This window comes from Otolemur garnettii, unplaced genomic scaffold (genome assembly GCF_000181295.1).
Source record: "Otolemur garnettii isolate 467f Iridium unplaced genomic scaffold, OtoGar3 scaffold00010, whole genome shotgun sequence".
In the NCBI taxonomy this organism is placed as follows: domain Eukaryota; kingdom Metazoa; phylum Chordata; class Mammalia; order Primates; family Galagidae; genus Otolemur; species Otolemur garnettii.
Genome location: NW_003852405.1, coordinates 28,783,704 through 28,797,914, shown reverse-complemented (window position 1 = coordinate 28,797,914; position 14,211 = coordinate 28,783,704). Strand labels below are relative to the sequence as shown.

The 14,211-nt window shown below is 40.2% G+C and overlaps 1 protein-coding gene across 1 annotated transcript in view; it reads left to right on the top strand.

Annotated features, from left to right (window-relative positions):
• Nucleotides 1-14,211, top strand: part of MIGA1 (mitoguardin 1) — a 57,351-nt gene that overhangs the window by 26,916 nt on the left and 16,224 nt on the right. Inside the window, exon 7 of the mRNA XM_012801659.2 lies at nt 10,984-11,084. Within this exon, the coding sequence (XP_012657113.2) occupies nt 10,984-11,084 (101 nt within the window). The remainder of the gene's footprint in view (nt 1-10,983; nt 11,085-14,211) is intronic.

Below are 14,211 nucleotides of genomic sequence, written 5' to 3'. Positions count from 1 at the left end.
GACTTTGGGAAAGCTCGATTTCTTTTTCATGTATTCATTCTGAATAGTTGAAATGTATATTTGTACAGTCTTTTAGACCTATTCAAGTGATGCTTATGATATTGTTATTGTGTGCCCATCATAGATTTCTTTTCTTCTTTCTTTCTTTTCTTTTTTTTTTTTTTTTTAGTGTTACCCTTGCTGTGTAATAAATGCTATATCTAGTTTACCTAGCAAAAGCTTGAACTGCTCTAGTAAGGACTTTCAGATAGACTTAGTTTTTGCATATAACCTTGTACAATCTTGCAACAGAGGCCAGCCACATAAGGTATATATCTGGACTCTCTTGTATTATAGAATTTTTCTTGTTCTGAATATCCTTGACATTTCAGCTGTCAAAAACTGGTATTTCAGATCTGTTTTCTGAAATCTTTTAAGCTAAAATCACATGCAAGAACTGACTTTGCAGCTACTAATTTTGACCCCTTTTAGATCTGTATAAAAGTGTGTTGTGTTAAAGCAGCAAACCAATGAGTGCTGCCTTTTGGGTATTTAGTTTTATCTTTAGTTAAGCACCACCCTGGTGTATTCATTTATACCATCTAATATATGACACACTGGTGTAGTATGTATAATTTTGTGATCTTTATTTCCCTTTGTATTCATTTTAAGCATCTAAATAAATTGCTGTATTGTGCTTAAAAAATAATATAAAATTAAAATCTGACAGCAAAGAGTGACTTCTTCAGGAGACTTCTGTTATTATCAGATCATGTAGAGTGTATGTCATTATTGGCTTTAGTGGTTTATTTCAGTAATGGTACATTCAGTAATTAAGATTATTCTGTACTCACTTTGATTAGGCTATTTGGAAGGAATAGCCTTCCAAATTTTTAAACTGTTGAATTTAATGCCAGTTTAAAAATAAACTAAATTGGGTTGGGAGCAGTGGCTCACACCTGTAATCCTAGCACTCTGGGAGGCTGAGGCAGGTGCATCTGAGCTCAGGAGTTCAAGACCAGCCTGAGCAAAAGCCAGACTCTGTCTCTACTAAAACAGAAAAACTAGCTGGGCATAGTAGCGAGCACCTGTAGTCCCAGTTACTTGGGCGACCGAGGCAAGAGGATTGCTCAAGCCCAGGAATTTAAGGTCGCTGTGAGCTATCTTGCCACAGCACTCTACCCAGGGCAACAGGGTAAGACTCTGTCTCAAGAAAATAAATAAAATACCATAAAATAAACCTCATTAACAACAGATGGAGCTTGCTCACAGTTTATAGGGGACATTATTTAGTTGATAGGATTGAAGTGAGTAAAGTTCAAGCTTATTGCTCTGCACTTCAGTTGCCCTCTAAGATTAGGTGGGCTTCACGTTTTCTGTGCTTCACATATTCTGTGACTAGTAGTGTGTACTGGCAATAGCAGGAGTAGTAGGCCCTAAGTATGGTAAATGTTGTTTTTTTTGCTGGCTGAAACAAAAGATTTTGAGATTCTTTTATACTGATGTGTAGGAACAAATTTAGTTCTTAAAACAAACCAGGAATTTTTATAGTTTAAATCATTGCTTTTTATATTTCAGATGTGTGTTTAGTCTGAGTCTTCGTAATCTAGTTTTTGAACAGAATGAACTCATAGCTTCCTAGGTCTGGAATATTTATTTAGCAAACATTTAACTTCCTAATATACGTCAAATAGGAATTAGGGCAGTGGCAAAAAAAAAAAAGGAATTAAGGCACTGAACGGACACAGACGAAAGTTTCCTCTTAGGCAATGCAGAGTCTAGTTTTGGAGACAGGCATTAAAAATTACATAGCACAGTGGAGTATGTACATAGTAATGTGTTTATAAGGTTCTGTGGGAACACCACAAGAAAGTGTATGATTGGGCTGGGCACGGTGGCTCATGCCTGTAATCCCAGCACTTTGAGAGGCAGAGATGGGAGGCTTGCTAGGAGTTTAAGACCAGCCTGGAGAACATAAGAGACCCTGTCTCTACAAGAAATAGAAAGTCAGGTATGGTGGTACCTATAGTCCTAGGTACGTGGGAGGCTGGGGCAGGAGGATCACTTGAGCAGATGTTCCAGGCTGCAGTGAGCTGTGATTGTGCCACTACACTCCAGCCTGGGTAACAGAGCGAGACACTATCTCTTAAAACAAAACAAGCAAACAAAAGCATATGACTGCTGCAGGGGAAGGTTTCATAGAAGGGCTGGCCCTTAAAGAAAGATGGTTGTTCTGCCAAGGAGGCAGTTGAGGAAAGAGCATTCCAAACAGAGGGAACAGTGGGTTTTGTTGGAGAACAGTGGGTTCCCTCTGTTCCCTCTTGGGGAAGTGCAAATGGAGCTTGTCTAGAGAACTGTAAGTTGTTAGATGTATCTTGGGAACATAGTACATGTAGGAAAATGGGGGGAGATGGATCTAGAATGGTGGGCATGAGATGAATCAAGGGCCTTGCATTGCACCTTTAGGCTAAAGGGAGTTAGGATAATAAGAAGTCGTAATCAAATTTATGTGTTCGAAGGAGATTTTGGAAGTGTGGCTGGTACAGTTTAAATATTTTATCTACCTTTCTTCCTGCTTCCTCAGACGTAGAATTTTATTGAGTCAGTGAAGACATCCTTTAAGGAAAAATAGATTTTTCCAGCCTCGTACTGACTACACAAATTCTCTGGCAGAGAACAGAAAAAGCTATAAAATGGGACCTCCTGGCCACTAGAGAGATGTTATTCTTTTTTGGTAAGCAGCCAGATAGAGCATTTAGAAATACTGTTTAAGTTTGGCAGCAAGAGGAAATACCTCAACCTGTACCATCTTGTGTCAAATGTCAGCCCAGAGCTGAAGTTCTAAGACCTTGTCCTCTTCCTTTCCTGCAGAATCACTGTGGTTGGAGGATAAACTCCCTAGGGTTTATTTTTAGGGAGTGATATGAATTACAGGCTTAACTTGTATACTCAGACCTCTAAATATACAGAGTGCAAATTGCACAACATACGAGAAATTTGGCTTAGTAATTTCCTCCCGTGTGTTAAGGCTCATAATCTTAATTTCAAAGAGTTTAATACCCCAGAATGAAGCCTGACTGGTATATGCCAGTCACAATAGTTCAGAGAAGAAAGTAATACCATGAAGGTTGCTGGGGTCCAGAAACAAAGGAAATTCCTGCTGCTTGCCTTTGCTTCTTTGGTTGTATCAAGTTAGATCTTAGCAGCTTGGATTTCAAGGTCTTTACCAGCCCATACAAGGCCCTTGTGTGTGTTAGAAAAAGGGCCACGTGAGCCCCTTGAGAAGGACACCTGTGTGCTGCAAAAGGTCACCCTCCTGCAGGTAGATGCAGGCCTGGTGTGTGACTGGATTTCCGCCCCCACCTCTTCCCATGGCCCTGGGTCTTGGTGCAGTGCACAGAGTGACCAGTTGTACCTAGTGGCCTTACTCTAGTCTCTGTAACTGCTGGCCTGGTCTTAGTTTCTTCTTGTTCCACTTGGGTTACTCCAGTCACTGCTTTCTCTTTCTTTTTGAAAGAGTAGGAAACACTATGTCCCATCTTTCTGTCGCTCATTGTGCCTCAGCAGCTGTGCTTCCCAGTGAGGAGTCGCAGCTGTTTCGTGGGCTGCTCAGGGTGTATAGATGTTTTGATAAATACGGAAAGCAGAGACAACTGTGGTGGAAATCTTTTGGGTAGTGAGAAGCTGTTTTTGTACGTATATTGTTATTTCACATAGGCATCAAGAACTGATTAGTTCTCCTTTCTTAAGATCCAGTAGATTTTTAATTTTGTTTTTTGAGACAGAGTCTTACTCTGTTGACCAGACTAGAGTGCCCTGGCAAAAGCTTAGCTCACTCACAGCAACCTCAACTCCTGTGTTCCAGCCATCCTCCAACCTCAGCCTCCCAAGTAACCTGCCAAAATGCCCGGCTAATTTGCCTATTTTTAGTAGAGATGGGGTCTCACTTTTGCTGAGGCTGATCTTGAACTCCTGAGTTCAGGGGATCCACCCACCTCAGCCTCCCAGACTGCTAGGATAGGTATCAGGCACCACACCCGGCCTGTTCCAGTGGATTTTATTGTTACTCTTTTCAATACTGAGGCACATAAAAGTTAAAAAGCAAAAGAATGTTGTAACTCTTAGTTCTTTCACTTTCTGAAATTGTAGTGTTTTTGATTTGGGGATCAACTTTGTTCTCTCTCTCAGCTTAAACTTCAACATTTTTAAACATATCAGAAAAAAATTATCTACAATATGGGTGGGCAGATAGTCACAAAGTATGCAAGGCCTAACAGTAATTGAGTAGAATCTGGTTGGAAAATAACTCACGGGCAGCAGGAGCGGTTCCATTTTTAATAAAACCATAGAGAGGAACAGATTCCAAATCATATTTAAACTGCTGAAAATCACTTGGAGAATAGCTGCTGACGTAAAAGTCAGATGACACTGAGACATTTGGCAGCTCCCCCTGCTTGCTGGTGTTGTAAAATCTACAGTGGACAGCCTGAATCTTAAAAGAAGAGTGGCATCTTTGGAATCTTCACTAGAATCTGCTGAGGTTAAAATAGACCCAGTGTTTTCTAAGTGACAAAAAATAGAATGTGCCTTTGAATGGCAAAAGAGAGACACAGGACACCTTCTTAGATTGCTCTAAGGAAGTAGATTCAGGCCTCAAGTTCCAAGCTTCAGGGCTAAAGTATCTTCTAGTTTTCTTTCAAATTTGTAAAGCAAACCTTGCTTTGGAAAAAGTTAAGTAATTTGTGAATTATGAGATTGTGAAAGAAGGAGGAAGGCTTAAATCCAGTCAGATTTTTGGCCTAAAATATGACAATTCAGTTAAAATTAACCATAACAGTTTCAATATTCTTCCAAAAAAGAACATTGTTTATGTCTATGGATAAATGTTTTAAAAGTTTTGGGTAATTGAGATAGGCAAAAGCATATTTAAAAAAATTTATATTTACTTATTTTAAAAGGTTCCAAGGGGGAGAGAAAAAGCTACTCCATGGAGAGTTAGTGTGGTAATTTATGAGACTTTTTTTTTTTTTTTTGAGACAGAGTTTCACTCTGTCCTCTGTCACCCTTGGTAGAGTGCCATGGCAACATAGCTCACAGCAACCTCAAACTCTTGGGCTTAAGCAGTTCTCTTGTCTCAGCCTCCCAAGTAGCTGTGACTACAGGAACCTGCCGTAATGCCTGGCTATTTTTCTTTTGCGGTTTTGGGCCGGGGCTGGGTTTGAACCTGCCACCTCTGGCATATGGGGCTGGCGCCCTACTCCTTTGAGCCACAGGTGCAGCCCTGCCTGGCTATTTTTTTAGAGATAGAGGTCTCGCTCTTGTTCAGGCTGGTCTCCAACTCATGAACCGAAGCAGTCCACCCACTCTGGCCTCCCAGAGTGCTAGAATTGCAGGCGTGAGCCACCACACCCAGCCACGTTTTCTCCTTCTTGAAAGTATTTGATTATCCCCATCTAAATATCCCCACTTAAAATTCTAAATCAGTCACTAACTAGCAAAGCATGATTGATGAAGTGGAAAGGAAAAGGTTTTGAGTGGCCTGTGCGTGGCCTTTGTGTTCTGCTGCTACTCTCGGTACCCTACAGAGTGCAGATAAGGTGTTTTCAGTTTGCCCTTATATAGAACACACTCATCGGGACTTTTGAACCTAGCATCATTATAGGTGCTTCTTCAATCAGGGAATAAAATTGATGTCTACTAATGATTTCCAACTTCATTGCCAACACTGAGGAACAGAAAACATGTATCGTCTTACCCTTCCTTCTCCTGGTCTTTGAAATTCCAATTGAACCTTTTCTGTTCTCAGCCCAGACAGATAGCCAATACTGGATTCTTTTTTTCTTTCCTTCTGTTAAATCGTTACAGAAAGTACATAAAACAAAAATGCACAGTAACTTAGCACACATTCTTGTGAAGCTGTAGATACTGTCAACTCCACAGAAGGTCTCCTTTTACCCGTCCTGGTCACTATCCTCCCACTCACCCCTAAGACTGACCATTGTCCTAATGCTCATGCTAATTACCTTCTAGCCTTTATATTTTTACCAACTAAACTCATAGCCCTGATCACTGCAGTTTACTTTAGACTGATGTTGAAATTTTTATTTTTTTTTTTTTGAGACAGAGCCTCAAGCTGTCCCCCTGGGTAGAGTGCTGTGGCATCAAAGCTCACAGCAACCTCCAACTCCTGGGCTCAAGCAAGTCTCTTGCCTCTGCCTCCCAAGTAGCTGGGACCATAGGCGCCTGCCACAACGCCCGGCTATTTTTTGGTTGCAGCCATCATTGTTGTTTGGCGGGCCCGGGCTGGATTCGAACCCGCCACCTTAGGTGTATGTGGCTGGTGCCTTAGCCACTTGAGCCACAGGTGCTAAGCCGACTGATGTTGAATTTTGTATAAAGGAAATCAAGAATATAATTATTTGTTCCACATATTGTGAGATTCATCCATGTTCTTGCATGTAGCAGCAATTCATTCATTTTCACTATTGTGTGGTATTTCTATTTATTTTAATTAAAAAAAATTTTGCGTGTGTATGTGTGATATTTCATTATATGAATATACTATTGTATATATATTGTATGGTAGATGGACAGTTGGTCTTTTTTCTAGTTTGGGGCCAATATAAACAGTGATGTTATGAAAACATTCTTACGTGTAGAAGCTTACATTTTTGTAAAACACCCCCAAAGGTAGAATTGCTAGATGATAGCGAATGCAATCTTGAATGTTTGTAGATAATGCCAATCTTTCCAGAGTGGTGGTTCTATCTGTTGTTTCTACTAGTGTTGTGTGTAAGCTTCCATGCTATACATACTTGACAAAAATGTTTTTTCCTAATTTTAGTCCTTATAGTAGACATGTAATGATATCACATTGTCGTTTTAGCTTTGTTGTTGTTGTTATTATTGTTAGAGACACTCTGTTGCCTTGGGTAGAGTCCCCTGGTGTCATAGCTCCCAGCAACCTCAACTCCTGGGTTCAAGTGATCCCCTTGCCTCAGCCTCCCGAATAGCTGTGACTACAGGTGCCCGCCATGATGCCCAGCTCATGATTCCCGGCTCGAAGGTTTTAGCATTTTTTTTCTGCTAAGAAAAATGCAGCAAGAAATATTCTAAAATATTAACTAAGATGAAGCCTTTGGCTTTTAATTTTTCATACTGTCCCTGTCTTTCTATACCACAATCAGGAGTTGGCGCTACTTTTAATAAAGAGAATTTAAATTTTAATTGGATGCATGAAAACAGTTAGTTTGGGATGTTACCCAAGATTCTTTCTTTATACTTTTTATTGGCTTATCTAAAAAACAGATGTATTCTTTCTCTTCATAATTATTAAGTTCCCGTTCCAGGAATCATAACAATGACTGAAATAAGAGGTATGGTTTATAGACTTGATTTAATGAGTAAATCTTTCTAGTTCTTCTGGAATTGAGCCATTTTTCTTTGTTAGATTTTTAAATAAAAAATAAAATGCAGCCATAGTGACTGATCTGGATGACATCGAGTAGCTGGTTACTGCTGACTGAAGTAAAACAGACTTCAAGCAGCTTATGGGTAATGTCTGAAAGGTGAAGTGACAGAAGATAAAAGTCGTGCTCCGCTCTGAAAATAGCCACAGACAATGGCACCAAGAGTTAATTGGCTTATAATCCTGCTTTAATAATGCTTTGGTGTTATGAAAATTGCACTGTTTTCTTTTTCAACAGTTTTTACTAAGAATGGAAAATAAATATGATAAAACGTTGAAGGTTGTAAATGCTGATAAAATTTTGTAAATAAGCTTAAAGTGTATGTGTGTGTTTTGGAAGTCTTATATACACTAAAAAGAGAATTGTGGGCATTTTTCTGGATAGTTGAATATTCAGTGAGACCAGTTCTGTAGCTATTAATAAGTGCAAAACAATTGTTTTGTTCTCTAGTTTGATGGAAAAATATAAATTGCTAAAATATTTTTGAAACAGAATAATTCAGAATTGTCGTTTCTTTTGAGACAGAGTCTCATTCTGTCACTTGGGCTGGAGAGCAATAGCATCATCATAGCTCACTGCAACTCCCAACTCCTGGGTTCGAGGAGTTCCAGCATCAGCCTTCCAAGTAGCTGGGACACAGGCATGTGCCACCAGGCCTGGCTATTTTTTCTATTTTTAGTAAAGACAGGGCCTCACTCTTGTTCAGGCTGTTCTCAAACTCTAGGCCTGATGCAGTGCTTCTTTCTGCCTCAGAGAGGTGTGATCCCCTGTACCTGCCTAACCTCACATTTTGTCCTGTAAGTAGTCATTTAATAGTAGCAGGGTTTTTTTTTTTTTTTTTGGAGACAGAGCCTCAAGCTGTCGCCTTGAGTGGAGTGCTATGGCATCACAGTTCACAGCAACCCTCAACTCCCGGGCTCAAGCGATTTTCTTGCCTCCCAAGTAGCTGGGACTACAGGCGCCCACCACAATGCCCGGCTATTGTGGGTTGCAGCCGTCATTGTTGTTTGGCGGGCCTGGGCTGGATTCTAACCTGCCAGCTCCAACTCTTGGACTTAAGCAATTCCCTGGCCTCAGCCTCCCGAGTAGCTGGGACTACAGGCACCTGCCATAAGGTCCGGCTATTTTCTGTTGCAGTTGTCACTGCTGTTTTAGCTGGCTGGGGCTGTGTTCGAACCCGCCACCCTCAGTATATGGGGCCTGCGCCCTACTCACTGAGCCACAGGCACCAGTAGGAGGATTTGTAAGCTAAATAGTTTTACGTTCTTTGACAGGTTGATGTAAACGTCATCTGAAGACAATTATAATTTAAACTTAGGAGGTAAATACTTAAAATATAAAATCTAGTCCCACCAAACCTAAAGTAGGAAAAAGTAGGGTGCATATATAGCAATAGGAATGAAACTTGTACCAACTGTGGCTTATTCACTCTTCAGCTTGGCCTGGAGCTTGGAATGTAATTGGTTGCACAGCTTTTTGAGTTTAAACTAAATTAGTGGTTTGGATTTTTAAAAATAACTCTATACTTCTTGTATAGAGTCACAAATTGTATTTTCTAATGTTTAGGGGTTTTAAACAGAACTTGAAAGATATCTGGCAAAAGTAATAAATTTTATTTTGGGGAAAAATGATGGAATGGAAATTTGGATGAATGAAAACCAAGATTTCTGGTCTCTTTTAAGGCAGATAAAGTGTCTGAGAAATTTAGCATATTGAGAATCAAAATAAGGCTAAGCGAGGTGGCTCACACCTATAATCCCAGCGCTCTGGAGGCTGAGGGGGGAGGACCCCTTGAGCTCTGGAGTTGGAGAGCAGCCTGAGCAAGAGCAAGACCCATCTCTGCTGAAAAAAGAAATAGCTACTTGGGGGCGGAGGGAGGAAGATCACTTGAACCCAGTAATTTGAGGTTGCTGTGAGCTAGGCTGATGCCACGGCATTCTGTCTCAAAAAAAAATGAAAAGAAAAAAGAAAGAGAATCAAAATAAGAAAAATCTATTTCTATTTTATTCTTTGCTTTTTCATACTTGTGATAAATTTTGAAGCCTATTTGCTCCAATGCAGTTATGTATGTAGGCAAGTAAGGCCTTTAGTTATTTGACAATTTAATGTTCACAGAGTCCTGGTGATAGTCTGGGAAGATGCTCACGCCACATCCAGAGTGCTGTGTGTTGCTAACAGGCACCTGGCTTCGTATGGTGATGAACCATTTCCAAACGATTTAAACTATTACAGTCCTTTGAAATTGTTGGGACAGTTATGTTTGACTCTCAAGTAAGCAGAATAATCATCAGTGACCCAAATCTGATCTTTTTTTGGCTATTCAGCTTTTCAAAGTAGGCTGTAAAGCCTGAAAAACGTACACATTTCTTCTTGAATTGTCACTTATCACAAGTGATTGCCCAAACAACATTTTACGTTAATAATTAGTTGATTCAAAGGAGCCTACCAGTTCTCCTAATTTGGGCAAGATCACTTGCGAATTACTGCTCTATTTTAAACTAGTTTTGGTATATGCTGATTTTAGTATGTGTGGTAGATGGTCCAATGTCAGATATTATAATATATAAAATCCCTTTTAAACCAAAATTGAGCTTTTTCTTCAGATATTATAATTTTATTTTTTTAATTATTGTTTCAGGTTAATTTCAGGGTATGGAGAATTAGATTACAATGTTTGCATTTGTTAGGTAGAGTCCCTCTTATAATTGTGCCCTACACCGTAACATTGTACCCACTAAGTGCCAGCACACCTATCCCTCGCCCCTTCTCTCCCCTCACTCCCTCATTCCCTGGCCCCTACCATGAACTGATTTGAGTTTTTCTCTTATGTGGGTATATATTAGATCATCTACTGTCTTCATGTTATAATTGAGTACCTTGGATACTTGCTTTTTCATTCTGGTTATACTTTACTAAGAAGAATGTGTTTCAACACAGGTTAATACAAAAGATGTAAAATTTCCATCTTTTTAATGGCTGAATAGTATTCCATGGTGTGCACATATCACAGTTTGCAAAATTAAGCTTAATCCCTTCCTAAGTTAAAAATAAATGTCTGGGGCGGCACCTGTGGCTCAGTGAGTAGGGCACTGGCCCCATATACTGAGGGTGGTGGGTTTGAACCCGGCCCCAGCCAAACTGCAAACAAAAAATAGCTGGGTGTTGTGGTGGGCACCTGCAGTCCCAACCACTTGGGAGACTGAGGCAAGAGAATTGCCTAAGCTCAAGAGCTGGAGTTTGCTGTGAGCTGTGATGCTACGGCACTCTACTGAGGACGACAAAGTGAGACTCTGTGTCTTAAAATAAATAAATAAATGTCTGCTTTCTAGTGCTTTGTTCTCTGCTTGGTGGTGTTTCAGAATCAACTAAACAGTGGAAACTGAGAATCGCATCAGATTGTGTCCCTCTTGAATTGTATTATTTTCCTCTCAGATCCTTGTAGTCTAAAGACTGGGGGGGAAACTAATTATAGAATGTGAAAGATGGCAGTGACAAGAAATCTCACTTTCCGAACTTTGTGCCATTTACTTTTAAGATAAAGATACAGATATTACCATGAAGCAGAGTGTGGATGACTTTGGCCTGCGAGACTCCTTGAGTGTGGCATCAACTGATTCCTACGCTTCAGCAGCAGAGGTAGGACCTGCATGTTCCGAAAGAGGAGTTCTCTCCCTGTTTTGGTTGGAGAGGACCTTGCCGTTGTACCGTAATTCAGTTCAGTCACCATTTACTTCGCATCCACCACATGGTATATACGAGGCTGCAAAGATGTACATGCGTATAACATGGCAGTAAGCTCCTATGGGAGCGGAAAGTCTCTTGAAGGGGGTGAACAAATAAACACACATTTTATTTTTATTTATTTATTTTGAGACAAGAGTCTCACTTTGTCACCCAGATATCATAGTTCATAGCACCTTCAAACCCCTGGGCTCAAGCCATCCTCCTGCCTCAGCCTCCCAAGTAGCTGGACTACAGGTACCACCTACAATGCTGGCTAATTTTTCTATTTTTAGCAGAGACAGGGTCTCATTGTTGCTCAGGGTGGTCTTGAATGCCTAAGCTCAGGCGATCCACCTGCCTCGGCCTCCCAGAGGGCTAGGATTACAGGTGGGAGCCACTGGGCCTGGCCTAAATGCATATTTTAGATGGGCACTTTCATACGCAGTAGTAGGTAATGCGAGAGGCATATTATTTAGTATCTTAATGGAATGCAATTTCTTCTCATATGCACCTTTAAAAAATATTTTGCTAGCAGGCAAAGTGGCTCAAACCTATAATCACAGCAACTCAGGAGGTTGAGGTGGGAAGATTGCTTGAGGTTAGGAGTTTGAGAACAGCCCAGGCAACATATGGAGAGGCCCTGTCTTTAAAAAAGAAAAAAAATGGAAAACATCAGCCACATGCAGCCATGCATGCTGTCGTCCCAGCTGCTTGGGAGACTGTGGCAGGAGGATTTCTCTGGCCCAGGAATTCAAGACTGCAGTGAGCTATGATCACTACACTACACTCCAGCCTGGGCGACAGGGTGACATCTCATTTCTAAAACATAAATAAAAAATAAAAATATTGCCAAGTGTTTATTGTACTCACTTTAAATTTGGTGTTTAACAAGCCGAAAAAAAATATTTTTAAATCCTAATGGAAAACAAAATGTGTGAATATAAACTAAAAGAACTCAGTATCCCAGAAACATCCTTAGGAAAGTTTCTAGGGTATAAAAATATGATCTCAGAATGTGACTGTTCCAAGATAAACTCTTTTATGTTATAAGAAATGTTTGTTAGATTATTTTTAACTGCATTTACCTTATGCCAAGGACTTAAACTAGGGAAAACTATTTTAATGAAGAAAGTTATTAGGGTAATAAGATCAGAACTCTTTGGGATGTTAAACAGTTTTTGATTATTTGAAAACTTTTTTCAGAATTGCCTGTTTAGATAAAAACAATTCCTGGCATAGGCTTTCCTCTAAGCTAGGTCAATCATTTGTGAAAATGATTGACAATATTTCTCTCTTTAAGCTTTGCCAAATATTTACTTGAAACTACAGCTTGAAAAGTTTTTAAAAATATAATAGGTTTATTAAGATATAATTCACATGCTATAAAATTCACCCTTTTAAAGTATATAATGCAATAGTTTTTAGTATGTTCATAGAGTTTACAGCCAGCACTATTCTCTAATTCCAGAATATTTTTACTTCGTCCAAAACAAACCCCTACCCAATAGTCGTCACTCTTCATCCCCCAACCCCTCTGCTCTTGGCAACCAGTAATCTGCCCTCTGGCTCTGGATTTACCTTATTCCAGACGCTGCGTATAAGTGGAATCATACGGTGTGATATGTTGTGTTTGCTTTCTTTCACTGAGCATGTTTCCTTTGAAGTTCTGAAAAGTCTTTTACTGTGGGATACCACTGCATTGTACTCCTGACTCTTCCATCTGTTAAAGAGATTGTCCTTTACTAGGCAGAAACTAATTCTGCGGAGAGATCAGTTTTGAGCTGTAGATTCCTTTTTTCTTAGAATTACCACTCTGCACCGTGTGTGTGTCTTCAACATGGACATTGTCGGCTTCTCTTTAAAGGGACAGCTGTCTTGCTTATAGTCTGGATACCGCTCCTCATACTCCAGGTGGAAGCTTGCAAAGCTTTTGCTTTATCCATCTCTTTGACCTGACAGCACTTTTTCCTAGCAATCAAAAACATACACTAATAATAATATATAAAACGACAAAGATAATATTTAGAAAAACCATCATCTGCAAAGGAAGGGCAGTATGTATGTGTCATTTAAAATTCTTCTGTGAAAGTAGGAAGGCTTGACTGGGGTGGGAAGATCTGCTCCCCAGGTAACGCACTCCTGTAGATGGCAGGTTGTTGCTACCCACTGGCTGAAGACCTGAGTTTCTTGGCAATCGACTTTTCTGTGGGACTGTGTGAATATCTTCACAACATGGCACCTAGCTTCCCCCAGAGGAGGTGATCCAAGAGGGATCAATGTGGAAGCGGTGACTGTCACGACCTTCAGAAATCACATTCTATCACTTCCACAGTCTGTTACTGGTTACGCCGGTTAGCCCCATTCAGTGTGTGAGGGGATGCAGTAACCAGCCAGGTGAGAGAGTCACTGAGAACCCATCTGGTGGGTAGCTATTATAGGTTTATTCCCTTATTACATTTATTTTCCGTTTTCTCTAAGGGGATACAGATTGGTAACAGCCTGTTTTCTTTAAAGTCCTATTTATAATTTTAGGTGATTTATTTGAAAGGAAAATGTAGTGAACATGTAAAAAGTAGTCCATATTAAAATGGAACTCAGCCTATTTTATGTAATAAATCATTTTATATAGCTCATCTATTATAAACCCCATTTATAATAGATTTGAGGCTTCAGACATTTTGCTCATGGTCATTAAGAGGCCCTGGTAGGGAAAACAAATTAAGACCTTTAAAAAATGTTCCCCTTCTGCAGAGTCAGCATATGGCAGAAAGATAAGGCCCAATACCTCCCATCCCTCATGGACGGATGTTAGAAATCCTTAGCTGATTCCCAAACATTGTTTTCACTGGCTACTTTAGCCGTAGGATGTATCTATTTCATTGGTATTTATTTATTTATTTATTTATTTTTGAGGCAGAGCCTCAAGCTGTCCCCCTGGGTAGAGTGCCGTGGCATCACAGTTCACAGCAACCTCCAACTCCTGGGCTCAAGCGAGTCTCCTGCCTCAGCCTCCCAAGTAGCTGGGACCACAGGTGCCCGC